At 38.1% G+C, this 15,966-nt stretch overlaps 1 protein-coding gene across 1 annotated transcript; it reads right to left on the reverse strand.

Annotated features, from left to right (window-relative positions):
• Positions 1–936: 936 nt before the first annotated feature.
• mier3b (mesoderm induction early response 1, family member 3 b) lies at positions 937–12,219 on the reverse strand. The gene is given in 14 exon segments (XM_079269734.1): positions 937–3,271; positions 3,273–3,685; positions 4,980–5,134; positions 5,259–5,386; positions 5,478–5,572; positions 6,134–6,215; positions 7,205–7,353; positions 7,662–7,734; positions 7,841–7,914; positions 8,747–8,870; positions 10,361–10,483; positions 10,947–11,092; positions 11,358–11,382; positions 12,208–12,219. Coding segments are annotated over 14 exon segments (1,719 nt in total). The 5' UTR covers positions 12,217–12,219; the 3' UTR covers positions 937–3,148.
• Positions 12,220–15,966: the final 3,747 nt, after the last annotated feature.

The following is a 15,966-nucleotide window of genomic DNA, read 5'->3' on the forward strand; positions in this document are numbered from 1 at the left end:
TGTCAATGTGCATGTGACAAGTTGGGAAAACATGCACTTTTACAAGTTAAAGTAATTTCATGGTCTATTGTGTTGAATGTGATGTGATTGAGAGGATCATTCATAGATAACATGACGATTTACTGAAACCACGAGTTAAAACTCATCACACATGAAAACGTGTTTTTTTCTCTTAACTTGTTATGTAGTTGTTTGTAATGTTTAATGTACTGTGTTTTGTATGCTTTCTTGCATTGTTAAAATACTTGGAAAAATAAAATATTCCAAAACAAAAAATGAATACGTGGTTGAAATAATGATTGTGTTTTCTTGCATTGTTTGCTTTGTTCTGTATTGTGTAGTTTGAGATACGTAGGGTTAAACTGTGATCTACATAGTGGTCTTGAGTTTGAGTCTGAGATCGATTGCTTTGGTCTCCTACATATGTCGGGGAAACCGCGATATTTTCCTCATGTTATGAAATGTACAGAGACTACCGTGCACGGTGCCACCTGCCCATTGAGACCCTAAACTAATTCGTATTCACACACTGATGGAACAGCCTTCGGTAGCAATTTGGTGTTCCGTGTCTTGTATTTGCGGACTGGAGGAGCCGGAAATCTAACCGCTCTACCCACAGCCAACCCGTAGTTGACTTTTTTCAACAAAAATACCAAATTCCAATCTAATTTATTTTGTAGAAGTTCTCATGTAGGTTTCAGTCATAATGGTGTTTTCTTTAAGTGTGTAGATTTAACACATAACTCCTAATCCAATCTAATATTAATCAGAAATGTCTTCTAAACTCTTTTGTGTGGCGATAAAGAACATGCAGTCATCTCTGCACCTTTTCCAGAGCTTTATTTCTGGATCTGTACACAAGGTATTAAAGTACAACAGAAATACAAAATGTTTAACCAAAGAAAAAAAAAAAACTCAATGCTTATGTACAATTCTTATAAACAATAAAGATAGCATCTTGAACATTTCTCATAGTGAAGTTTTTGATTGTCTATATTTCTGGATATACATTTTTAAGTTTTGTAGTTTTTTATTCACAAAGGTGTTTTTGTTTTCATCAAAGGACTCGAGTTTTCTTTTTCAAAACCACGACTGCTAGATTTGTTTTTCCTTTTTAAACTTCAAAACACAATACAAAATATAAAATAAATTTGTTTAGTGCTTTCTTGCACACACGTCTCATACCGGAGAGATCAATAAAATATCACATTTTCGAGAGTTCACAGGGTGGTGAAAAACCTACTTCTACTACTTAATGGCCTTTACATTCTGACAGTTTTTCTGAGTCTTTGTACAAACCACAGGTGAAATAAATATCACTGCACTGCTAAAGCTAGAAGAGCTTTGAGGACCTACTGCATTATGCACATTGCATTAAAAGAGAAACTAGCTCCCCACATACTTAGAACAGCAGCCATCCCTTTACCATCAAGACAAATATAGATATGAAATAAAATGAAAATAAAAAGAGAAAGATGAGCGTCTTTTACACATGGCTGCAAGTTTTGAAAGCAAAATTGCAACATTGAGTAATATCAATAGGTCTTCAGGTAAAGCCGTTTTCAGTGGTACACTGGGGAAACGGACACAGCTGGCATGCGTGGTTTCAGCTGTGTCCTGGGGATCATGACTTTCCAAAAAGAGGAAAAAAAATTCAAACACCAAGTCAACTGGCAAAATGTAAAACCCAAAATATCTGTACATATCTACAAATTATTGCCTTTTGTCAAGGAATCAAATTAAAACCTTTGTATCAACATAGATTCACAAGTGTAAGAGGTCAGTTAATAGACTTTTTAAAGGCTATTTGCTAATTATTTACATGAAATGCAGAAGTGATGCTGGGCCTGGAAAATGGATTACTTGATGGTTTATAAGCATGAATCCTGTCTGTACACACGGACCGGTGAACTACTACATCTATGGACATGACAAACATGATGTACCCCTGAAACAAACTAATTATTCATAGCACAATGCATAGATAAATTAAGTAAACACTACTACTGCATCCAATCAACCGAAGATGACCCGCAAAACATTTAAAAATTCACAATTATGGACTTCAGTCAAGAGACGACAGCTCCATTTCTGCTACTAGACTCCGAGAAACTGTCGACTAGATTACACAAGGCATTCTCTAGTCAGTACAGGTTAGGCAGATATTGAATACAAAATCCAAGTGGCTTTAAATAAAGAGATAATACTGCTAGCAGCTTACTAAGTGGCATTACTTGATGGGACATATACAGAACACGTACAGCTAAATTTGCATTAAAGTAGCATGATTGAAGGGATCAAAATAAATCTCACAAAAGGAAAAAGTGTATGTAATAAATACACTTTACAGCACCAGATAATGTCTCAAGTTCAAATGACTATTAATTTAACCAATATCTTTGTATTGCAATATTGCAGTTATGTTTTTCTTACCGATACCTTTTCAGAAAGCGGCAGAATATCAAACTTAAAAAACCTAGTGACACCCACTATGTTACTCTGCACAGGTATCCTTCATTAGCTGTTTGAGTTTGACTAAATGGGATTTGTTTTTTGAAGTAAACGAGCAGACAAGCTTCCACACCAGAAAATGAGAAGAAAAGAAATCCGAACTAGAAGGCCGTAGCAGCTGAAACCACCGCACCAAGCTAATCTCCATGCTAGTGTTGCTCTTCATACAATATCCAGCCAGGTTTATTTGGAGACTAATATAACCATTTGCACCAGCCTGGTTACTGAAGAGTACCTGTAAACCAAACTTTAAGTTCAAAAAGTACCACTTCAAAACAACAAAGACAAGCAACTGAATACTGAGACTAGAGGCAGAAAACTGAGCCAATTTTGGCAGCTGAAAGAATGGCAGGATAACATACTACAGCTCTGAAGATGTAAGATACACAACTCTCCTACTGCAGCCTCTGGGCCCCTCCGTACATGGACGTTACACATCTCAAGACCGCAAAACAAGAATAAAATAAATGGCTATAAACTCTTGAGAGAAATCAAGATTTTAGTTCTATATGATAGACATCACTGATGTCATATTACACAAAAAATGAAAACACTAAAAAGTATATTATATTATATATATATATATATATATATAATATATATATATAACAAATTGGATTCTCCAGTGAGGTCAGTCTTATGTACAAGTGGGATAGGGGGTTTCAAAAGGGAAGAACCAGGGATGACGATGAGGAAGATCACTCTGACTGAAGTGCTGCAGTGTGCTGTGTGTGGTGCCGTGCGTGTGCTCCCAGAAACCCATTGGGCTCGCCGCTGCCAGCCAAACTCCCGAAGTCTGTGACAGACACTGCCATTTTGGCGCCAGTGATCCGGTGGTGGTGCGTCGTTGTCCGTCGTGCTTCGAAGTCCACTCCAAGGTTACCCACAGACACGTCATTGATAAAGGAGTCCGGCAGGGCCAGCTTGAGTCTCTTGGAGGGCCGCTCGCAGTCCTTGTTGACGCACACTCCTCCCAGCTGGCCAAGATCAGAGTGGTAGAAGCCGGCGTCGAGCATGTTGAGGCAGCCGGGGTCTGAGCCATTAGAAGAGAAACCAAGGGATTCGTCGTGGTTCAGGGACCCACGATGGAGACTTTCCAGAGGCGGAAAGCTGTAGGAGTCTATGCAACCAACCTCTGCAGGGTTGCACACTGTGGCTACAGTGTTACTCAAAGCTGCAAAGAGAGGAGACACTTTAATATTGAATAACTGGAGGAACAAGAGACTCTGGTCAAGAACCATGCTGATTGAGGCTCTCTATCATATGCTGGCTCCCTAATTTGGCACTCAGTCATTAAATTATTGACAACCCCTGGCATAGCACCAGGGTAATCGTAAAATGTCATAGTATAGTATGCTATTAAAATGCTGTATAAATCCAAAAGTCATAGTATTGAGTATGGAAATAATCGTGGTACAGTGCTACTAATCATTGAATTAGTATTAGTTTGTTTTAATGCAAATAACCAATATGTCATTTAGAATGTTTAATAGTTTACACAGACTTCAGAGTGGTTTAAATTATTTTTGGGAGGCTAGTGATAAAAAATAAAAAATAAAGTCTGGAGCCTCGTCTACCACCTGCTATAACAAAAACAAACAACAAAAGATATCTGTATCGGCCAAATATTTGCTCCCATTTTCCTTTTGTGTTGATCCGTTCCGTGAGTTTTATGATCTGTTGCTCCCCTAATAACAGTCATAGAACGGTCACCTGGATCTCTGATTGGCTCAGAGCGCTGATCCGGGTACTGCGCTAGAACGAGCCCATTAGCTGATGGTACCAATATGGCGGAGGTAAGCGGGAAAACAGGGGAGAAGCGATTGATCTTAAATCAACATTTCTAAGTGTTTTTGTGTGTTGTATTTTTCATTTCTACGTTATCGATTGAAGACATAATAGTTTTTTCCTTCTGTATGGTGTGTTTCATGTCATAATTGCCATTTTTATTCCCCTATAAAATGCTTGAAATGCCATAAAATAATAGTATAGTGTGCCATTAATATGTCATAAAAACAGTCATAAACTATACCGCCTCACGGTGGTATGTTCGCAAATCAGTCTTGTTGCAGTTTACATTCATGTCTCTGCAGAATGTCATCATTTTATCATTTGTGTGAACTCGTCAATATACATTCTGTGTGCGATATGTTGTGAGGTCACAGTGATCTTTAACCGCCAAGTTCTAATCAGTTCATCCTTGAGTGCAAGTAGACATTTGTGCCAAATTTTAAGAAATGTGTTGAAGGCATTCCTAAAGTACCGCACACTTAAGAACAGGACAGACGGCTAAAAAACACATTGCCTCTAGCCACGGCTGTCGCCGGCACGGAGGCAGTGTGTGTATAAAGTATAGTGTGACATAAAAATGTCAAAAAGTCATAGAACAGTACGCCATTAAAATGTAAAACTATCGTTTGTCTTAACAGAATTCAGTGTCGTGTGCAGAACTAAGTCCCGTTACTGACCTGTGAGGTCGCTGGCAGTGATGGAGTTAAGCAGGCTGAGCTGTTGGTCTGTGGTGGTCTCCAGTCTTCCTCCTCCGCCTGCTCCTGAACACACAGAGGAGGAACTATCCACTGCCAGACCCTCTGCTTCATCCACCAGCCTGTCCATCAGGTCACTGGATACAAAGAATCAGGTTTAGTCGTGAGTTTCTTCCCAATTACATTCATTTCAGAGCTCATAAGCCAAAACACAAAAGGAATGAAAACAGATGTACCGATCCTACTTCTTCTGCCACTTACGTTACACCAGGGTAGCTGCTGTACTTTTTCTTCCCAAATCTATTCTGCTGCACAAAGATGTCAAAGCGCTCTGACTTTTTCCACATGTAGTAAAACGCCACACATTCAGCTACTGTTCGTGTTGTGACCTGAGTGGGGGGGGTAGTAATTAATTTTATGTGTAAATTTTCATAATGTGTAAAACATCTCGTCTCGCAAGATCATGAAATAAAGACTCACTTTATGTTTCTGTATGAGGTGAAAATTCTTGTCATACATCTGTAGTGCGTGCTCAAAGCTCTTGCATTCCTCTTCTGACCACGGAGGTGACTTTTCTGAAATGAAACCAGAAACATATTAATACATTTTTGCTGCACAATTACGCGATCACGCATGCGTAAACGAAAGGGTAGACCAACCACTAATGTTTTAAACACAGGACTGAACCTCAGTCACTCCCACTGAGGACACAAATTATGAAGTTATTAACTATTAAAATCCGTGTCATGTTTAAAAGTCAATCACAACATGGCAGCACTCATATAAAGATTGATTACAAACATAAAAAATAAAAATAAGGTAAAGTGACTAAAAAAATATTATCCCGATTTTTGAGAATGGGTGAGCAAAGAAAGTGTGCAGGTGAGGCTTTTCAATTAATGAAACTGTTAGGCAATTAAAACACACGACTCGGCACACGACAAATACACGGAGAGCCACGTTTGACAGAACGAGCAATTTGAATGCAAAGTTATGCAACAGCAACAATAAAGAAATATTTTTGATAATGCTGAAAGAGCCCATAAATGAATTACCTTCAACATACTAATTACATTGTCAGATAGGAAATTACAGGTTCTACACGCATCCACTAGAAACCCGTTCCCTGTGCTTACCTTTTGAGGACTTTACACGGATGCAGTGTCTCTCTAGTGCTTCGCGGATGTTGTAGTTGCACTTGGCAAGCTCAAGCAAAGCCTATGTGGAAAGAGTGGATTATTAGACTATTGGCCAAATGAATCACATGCAACTTAGAAACAATTACTCTGAAGAATTCACATCACAATCGCTATAGGATAGGGGTGCCACAATTTAGATTCAAAGTCCAAAATGACCCACTTAATCAAAAACAGAGTTCGTGATTCTCACAGGATTTATTTTCCCCTCCACACGTCCTAATAAAAACGACACTTCAAAGATGACACAGAGAAGCTTACTGGTAGCCTGCAGCTGCACTTTCCGAGGCAACATTGCCAATGCCGGAGACAGAGATGAATGAGGAACAACAGAACTGGGAAATCCCAACAAACGAGTCGCTGAGAGAAAAACTACAGTTTGTAGGCAATTCTACACCACGGGTAACCCCATCCTACACGACAAATATGACAGAATATAGTCAGACACAAAAAGATTTGACTGACTCGGTTGCCCCAGGATCTGGTGGCTTGTTGCAGGTGAGGAAACTCAAAGCTGTTGCTGTAAAGCAGCTACTCTCAACCACTGGGCCGAGGCCCCACTGTGTGGCCCTCAGAGCTTTATCTAGTGGGCCGCAGAGGTACCGCTAAATGGTTGGATTAAATTTTTAAATATTTTTTGGGTAATCTAGTCAACTAGTTATTTTTATAGAACAATGAGGGTAAGCAGAATATTTATTTCGGTCACTACAGAAAATGTGGTAAAACACGTATTTACATGTAACCCATCATTTTAAAAAGAAACACTTTTAAAATGTAAACGACAGCTGACGGGGCATAAAAAAAGCATTGGTCTGTTGATCTTTACAAATGAAGACTTGATGACAAAGCCTTCAGTGATGAAAAATAAATAAAATCAAAACCTTACAATTGAAAATTAAATTGTGGATTTGGAGAATTGTGACACCCCTAGTATGGTGAATGAAAGTCGATGAAAAATGATGTACACTGCTCATCGACATGAACGGATTGATAAATAAATACATGGCATACCTGCTCGTCATCTCGAATGTGCATCCAGGGTTTGTCACATCCCGTCTTTTCATTTGTAGTCCGTGACAACACGTCAGACAGGAAAGTCCTAACCTTGCTTTCTGCCAATTTACCTGGGCTCCATAATAACTCGTCTTCATCGTCATAAACTGCAAAACAAAGTACATTACAGAAAGATTAGTCACCTTGTGTATATGATAGGGATGCACGAATACCAACACCAGTATTGAGTATTGTGTACTCATACTCTACTACTCCAATACCACCACACACGATACCTCGACAACAACGTGACGTTAAACGCACATCAGTTGGGCCTATAAAGCTGCTCAGTCGCAACGTACTAAAATGCAAGTGCTTGTAATTGGTTTTGGTGCATCCCTAGTATGTTATCTTTGATGTATGGATAGAAACATTGTAAGCAATCACATTAAAGAACACATGCTGAAGTAGTCACCTCTCTCCTCATCTTTGTAGTGACAGAGGCCAGAAGGAACCTCTGCTTGATACTGTGATCCCACCATTATTTCCTATGGTAAAAATCAAAACACAACACAGAGCAGTTCAGCAAACCAGTGGTGATTCAACTTAAAACATGAATCCCTCTTTTAATGTGTTCCAAAATGTGCCACTTACCTTTCTGGAGTCTTCTGGGCTTGGGCCGTCTTCTTCACACTCCGACTCTTTATCACCATCAGAGATAGCGTTGGCTGATAAAATGATAAACGACACATAAATACCTTGACTTGATGTACAGAATTGCAATGACACGTACTGTGTTCTTAAGTCTGCTGCATTACCTACCAAACTAAACTCTGCTAAATTACGAATCGGGACAAGGCCCAGGGGGGGTTGGTTGAAACGTGCCTGTCCGCAGCACAGCCACAGCTGCCGACCGGCCTCGACGGACAGGCAGCGAGAAGCCCAAGCGACAAAGGCCACTCGCGCCTTTGGGAATCCCTGTCCGGACGTACCAAGGACAGAGCAACAGGGGAAAGCAAGGTGGAGCACCGAGCGGCCAGAGGCCTACAGGGGCACCGAACAATACAAACCGCGCAGACCCAGACCCAAATTAAAAGCCTCCCCTCCTACAATTCCAGACATTTTTGGACCTTGAATATCAAAAACTAAATTTATGATGTGACGAAGGATCCGCAGGGACTGTTCACGCAAATATGCCAAAGATTCACTAATTCCAGCTTCTGAATTGTGAGGATTTGCTGCTTTTATTTGTCTTATGTAAAAGAAAACGGAATATCTTCAGAAATGAACTGTTGATCAGACAAAACGAGACATTTGATGACGTCGCAACGGACTTTGGGAAATTGTTACGGGACACGTCACTATAATCTGACATTTAATAGAACAAATGATTAGAGCATTTTAGAAAATAGGCAGAAATTAATTAATCATTAATTAATTAATGCAAACCTAATGACCTAAATCTGGTAGCATTTTTCAAATTATTGCATGGCACTGTACAAGCTTTAAACCTGCAAAGCTACAGACAAAGAAATACTTTTTCTGGCATGAGCCACTTACATCGAAGTGTTCTTGGGAAGAAATCGGTAGCTTCATGGGAGGTGACTGAAGGGGTCAGATCATCAGCTGAGGACTGTGTCTCCTCCTCATAGTCCCCAGACAGCAGGTCTTTAGCTATTTCCTCCTACAAAGAAAGAACGAATGAATGAATAATATCTATTGCAGGGGTTACCAATAGGCGGAGTCCGGACCCGGACGCTGTTGTATCCGGACCTGGACCTAAAACCGATAGAGCTCTTCTATTTTAACCGGCGCAGCTTTTCCGGCCTTTACGGCACTCGTTCAGCAGTGCAGGAAACACACCGACCAATTACATGCGTTATAAATCACATCACGTGATGCTAATCAGCCAATTAAATATGTGATAATAATATGTGACAATAAAACAAAGCACAACTCTTTTGAGCAAATGTACCGACTCACATCCGAAATAAAAAGGAACAGAAAATAAACCCAAGAGCCCAATATGATTGATCCATTAGGATCCTAACATCCTAATTCACTGCCTAACAATGATGTAAACAAGAGACGGGGATGAAGCTGAAACAAGTGGTTTCAACAACCACAGACACAACGTTAGACCCAGCACACAAATTTCTATTTTTAGAAGAGAAGAATATAGTTTCATGGCTTTGACATCACTTCACACCTGAATGAACTGCATTTAAAGCTGCAGGGCACAGACAAACGTCATTTTTCTTAAATGAAGTACTTTATTTTAAGATGTAATGTAACTTATTCTAAAATACATCTCTAATTTTACTTGAAATGAGAGATTATTATTAGATTATATATTATTTATAATTCATCCAGTTCAATTTGAAAACTGACAATTAATATTGTTGAGATATTACTCAATTGAACTTTCTTTATTTGACTTGACTGTCAGTTGTTGACTACATACATTGATACTACTGCTAGGCTACATACATACATACATGTATATGTATATAACAAACAAGTGTATATGTATATGTATATACACATACATATATATATACACATATATATATATACACATGTGTATATATATACACATATACACATGTGTATATATACACATATACATGTGTATATATGTATATGCATACATACATGCATGCATATATATACACACATATATGCATACATGCATGCATATATATACACACATATATGCATGCATATATATACACACATATATGCATACATGCATACATGCATGCATATATATACACACATATATGCATGCATATATATACACACATATATGCATACATGCATACATGCATGCATATATATACACACATATATGCATACATGCATACATGCATGCATATATATACACACATATATGCATACATGCATACATGCATGCATATATATACACACATATATGCATACATGCATACATGCATGCATATATATACACACATATATGCATACATGCATGCATATATATACACACATATATGCATACATGCATGCACATACATACATACATACATACATACATATATAAATAAAAGAATATTTGAATTACAGATTGAAGACATTCTAATTCATATATTGTAATTTTTCAAAAAAAGAATTTCCCCAAATCTATCTATTCACCACATAGGAGCAGTTATGTACCTTGTCCAGAGTCATGTCAGGCAGCTCATCGGTCAGGTCTCCAGAGGAGCTGTCTATACTGGAGCCCGCTGAGGCCTCGTAGCGATAGATGGCCAAAAGTTCCTCCAAAGGCATGTTCCCCTCCTGGTAGAAAAACAGCAACATTTGTAAAATACTGAGCATTTTCCATGTGCAATTCAAATTACCGAAACAGCCGACTGGGGTTTAAAGCCAATTAACTGAATTTAGTATTGATAAGACTCTTATTCACTTTCACCAAGAGACAATTCATGAATGCAATAATAGAATGTGCATGTACATCTTAGTTGACCTTTATTAATTGTAACATCTGCAGCTATGATCAAGACGGCGTCCCCTGATCATCATAAAGGTAACACAAGCCATTGACATTCTGTTACTATAGCACACTTTTTCCAGTGTCAACATTTGTAGCCCTGCAGGATTAAGGAGACAAGACTCAGGCTTCTGCATTAACAATAAATTCAAATCTTTTAAAAGCACACTTATTTTTTACGATTTTAAAATCACTTAATTTGTTACATTTGTAAATCCTGTTTCAGGGCATTTTGTGCACATATTACTTTACCTTTTCAAGATCTGCAATCTCTGAGCTGAAATTCCTCCCTCCCTCCTGAGACTCTTCCTCCTCGAGAGTCCTCTCGTCATCATACTCATGAACTAACATTTCTGCTGTTGGGTCAAAGTCATGGTCCTCCGACGATAAAGAGCCAACTGAGGGAGAAATATAATGTTAAATGTTTAAAATCGTACAGCACAGATTAGCTTTGTTTTAATGATGCACACTTAGAAAGATACATTAACATAGTTACTATGTTGCCATGAGAAAAGCATTGAATTTAGTCAATTTCAAAGCCATTTTATCTGACACAATATATGACCAATACAACTTAATATTTACATTAAAGTTATGCAAATCTGTCATTAAAATAGATACATGTAATACATCATACACTGTGTATACTAATCATCTTCTTACCTGGACTTGAACTCCCTAGGGAAGCCTGCAAAAGAATAAAACCAGAGCATACGTTAAATGAGTGAAAGAGTTGACACATGGGTTCAACTACGATGCCAGCACTTTAACCAGAAATCAAGCGGAATGAAAAACGGCCTTTAATCATTTGTATGATGACCACCTAGAATAGTTACCGCTAACGTTACCTAAAATAGGTGGCTAATAAAATAGTTAGCCGCTGATGAACGCTCAACACTAAGGACAGCTGTAAGAGAAACGTATCTTAATACCCTGGAATTAACATGACGCCTGTGGTAAGAGGCGGTCAAAGTAAAAACATAGAGTAATATCTTGAGGGGTACAGTAAGACTTATGTGTCTGCTACAGTTACAGTTTGCTAGCCGGCAAGCTAACCCTAAAGATTACCTTTGACGTTATGTATCGAAACAAATGTAAACACTAATTTCGTTTGCTTTGAACTGCAATCGTAAGAGTAAAATTATGTTTACAATATTTCTTCCGCTAATTTAGCCCGACTAGAAGAGACACATTTCCATTCACAACAAACACGATATAATCTGTTATTTCCTTTAACTAGCAAGCTAACGTAAAATTTACGTATCAATTTACACCGCCGCTACACCAAAGCAGCTGAGCGAGCAAGGCGCAGCGGCCTTGTAGTGAAGGATCAGTCCGGACATTCAAGCATTTTATAGAGGAATAAAAATGACAATTATGACATGAAACACGCCATACAGAAGGAAAACACTATTATGTCTTCAATCGATAACGTAGAAATGAAAAATACAACACATAAGACTTAGAAATATCGATTTAAGATCGATCGCTTCTCCCCTGTTTTCCCTCTTACCTCCGCCATATTGGTACCTTCAGCTAATGGGCTCGTTCTAGCGCAGTACCCGGATCAGCGCTCTGAGCCAATCACAGATCCAGGTGACCGTTCTAGTCGTGACGCCATTCAAACTGACCACTGATCAGAATACCGGCAATCTTTTATAAATGGTAACGTCGGGTTAAAACATAAGAAACACAAACGCAAATATAAAATTTGCCAATAGAGTTCCAACATGAATCGTTGCATGGCGCTGAGCCTCTCACACAATGACGAAATACCATAACATGCTTAGGATGTTCCCTGGACATCCCAGCTGATTTCCTGCTCGCTTCAACATTGCTTATTGCAGCTATGGCATTTAAAAACCTCGGTTTTATCACCATTAACATTTTTGACATTACATATTGCCATACGAGCTTTTATTTGTGGCCACAATGCCCTTAAATGGAACTAGTGAGGTTTTTAGTTATATCATTCCATATAATAATCATTTCTGCATCATTTTCACATACAGACTATATGGGCCATTCTACCGAATTGGTTCAAAGTGCTGTCCCCCAACAAGAAAAACTATTTAACAAAACAATTAAGTATTCAGACATAGATATTTACTAAGAATGTGTTATGGTCTATTTAAACCCAAGGCATTAAATTAGATAGTGATAAGCTAAATATATACAAAATCATCATTTATATGGTACTTTCTATTGGGAAGTAGCTGTCCCCAACCCTGCCATCTAAATTTCAATTTCTGTAAATAACACTTAAAACAATTTTTAGATTTTGTTCAATGGTGTAATTTCAAAGATCTTTATGATTAAATGTAAAGAGTAGTTGTAAGATTTAGATTTATTGTGGGTTTAATTTTAAAATTAAAAAACTATACCCAAAAAATCATGTCCCCAGTTTTCATGTCACTACTGAAACACAAGAGTTTTAGTCCATTGGCTGAGCCTGGTTTTTAGCCACACACCCCTGCATTTTTGACCAGGCACTGACACTGCATCCCTGTCCCTCATGGCTGAATGGTAAGTAGCTAAATCCCATACTTTTGATATAAATGTGTTCCAAAGTCTGAAAATCAGCGTGTAACCTTAAGAATTGTCACTACCGAACACATATTCTCTTCAATTAAGTAAACTTTTGGGGTTTAATGCAAAGTATTATGTTTTTATGTGTGTACACCTCTTCAAATATGTGTATGCTAGCCATCCACTTGCTAGCATTCTTTAGTTATGCTCAAAGTTAGCTAGAATTGTCACAACCGAAGCAGTCACAACCGAAACGTATGACAAAGTCTCTCTTTCCATTCATTCTCACTTGGCCATCTTCCGTTCTCATATTCCCATTCCCTTTGAATCAAACTTCATTTCATAGTCTTATAAGATTCCAATACAAGCAATACTTATCATATCTCGCCCAATGTCCTTTTATTTTACCCGTTATCTGTCTGCAGGTGCCCTTGAGGTCAAAGTCATGCACAACATTGGGCAAAACCGCTTTTATTGATGCGACTAGAGGACATGATCTGGCACACAATGGACAAGGTCCTCACCTTAATCCCTCCACCAGAAAACACTTCAGGAATAATAATAAGTATTTCATTTGGTAATTAAGCATTAAGTTGGGTTTGTTAGACAGAAAAAACAATGCTTCCTCCACACATACAACTAACAGGCCATGCTGGCAGTAAATATGTGATGATCATGAAACAAAAAACATTGAAGGATGAAAGATTGAGGGGAAAAAAACATTGCTATTCTTGGATACCACTCTGCAAAAAGATAAACCAAAAAAAAAAGTGAATTGTGGCCTGAAGGTGGACCCAGACAGGATTTCTTTAAGATCTTGCAGTACTATGCCTGCACAACCTTACCTACTTCACACATCAGAACACATGTAATCCTTCAGGTTTAGGGACATTTGTACATACAGCAGCATGATCTAACAGCAAGTATGCATTAAAGTCATTATAGTGGATAATATATATGTGTATACATCTCTTATACTGGAAACAATGCAGCCTTGATACACATACTGTTGCCCTGTACCTTGGGCCGTCCATTTTGTACTGAACTGTGTTCTTCATGAACTGCACTGGTTTGAAAAGAGAAACCCAGAGGATGAAATGAAGACAGGAGGGTTTTTGCTGAAGAGCATTCGTTTATTTTCCACAGGTTACTTCAGAAACAGGTAATTATGTACACAACATCTGGAATGTTGGATAAATGCATATCATCTCACTGTGGCCGTTTCCAGAGAAACCTTAGAAATACCAGCTATACATTAAGAACAGTTCCTCTGCATTGCATTTTATTGCTGGTTTTACAATCATAAGTCACTAATGCTGATGATTCTTTTCTCAATGTTTTTTGAAGAGTATTTACAATTTGATTAGTAAGGTCTAAAAACAGAAGACTGCTAAATAAATAAGAACAATACAGGAGCATAAGAAACCGAGTGGCCAAGATTCCAAACTGTTTTCATGCCAGACTATAAAATTGTATTTTGAATAAAGAAATAAAACATTATATCCCTTACAAATTAGTAAATTCTTTACCAATAAAAGACACCATTAATTCAATACATTCAGGTGCTACAGGCTTACTTGGTCTGGTATGAGTTTATGGGCGGCGAATGTTTAAATGTAACCTTTAAATAGATATGTTCACTGTTTTAGCATTCATCATTATCACATATAGGCTCACTTTATGTGTAGCATTTCAAGTATTCAGCTATCACTGATTGTATTAATATGATATAAATGTGACTGTGGTACTAAGCTGTTGCAAATAGCAACAGTCATTAGTGACCTTATGGTATTTTCAGAACTCATAATATAACACCACATCAGTTAAACTGAGAGTTTTGTAAATACATTTAGTTCAGGGGGGACACGCTGTTTCAAATCAGTGTTCAATTTGAATGATATCTACTGGATAGAAATCTCAGTCCAGCTCTCAGTTGAATAGTTATGATCACACACAGACGTTTGACAGTAAAGCGAGAGGAAGACTCTCCCACCCTTCCTGCTCCCAGACTTATCCCACCGACTGATAATGAGCAACAGACTAAACGTGTAAAATGAGGTCACGGCTGAGAACAATACTGTCTTACTTTCAACACAGTCTGCAGTCTGAGTTAATGTCACAGTTTCACCCCGCACAGTGTTGTCTTGCTTAATTGGGGAGATGGGATGATTGTGTTTGGAAGAAGAAAAGAGGGCGTCTTACTAGTAGTACTGCAAGTGAGACTGTGGTGGCATCTGTTGGCAAAAATATATCAGTGAATAAAAAGTGAATCAAGTTACAATACTGCCATCATGTGGAGGTTGTCCAGATGACATACATGCATCATTAGTGTCCCTTGTTTTTAGAAATATGTCGCAAAATGCACCACAAAGTGATCTTCTCACCATGTGCATATAAAGTTGAATATTAATAACAATTCAAAAATAAAACTGTGATTTTATTTCTTCACAAAGCAATAAAATAACAGATGAGGGCTGCTCGGTATCATCCAGTGACAAATAAAAAGCCCCACATGGTACTCAATTAAATGCGATAAATTTGGGTTTCATGACTTGTGCAATCTTTGCATGATGTCGTTGGAAGCATGCAGTGATTCAAGTTTAGTTGAGTTCATGTCTACTCATGTCTACTGCCTTTATATTCATATCTAAATCAACAACAACACAAATGAAACTGCTGACATGTTTCATTCTTGGTTGAACCTTGTATGCTCTGGGTCAAGATGATGTGAAGTTTATCATCA

This window comes from Melanostigma gelatinosum, assembly GCF_949748355.1.
Source record: "Melanostigma gelatinosum genome assembly, chromosome: 6".
NCBI classification, from domain to species: Eukaryota; Metazoa; Chordata; class Actinopteri; order Perciformes; family Zoarcidae; genus Melanostigma; species Melanostigma gelatinosum.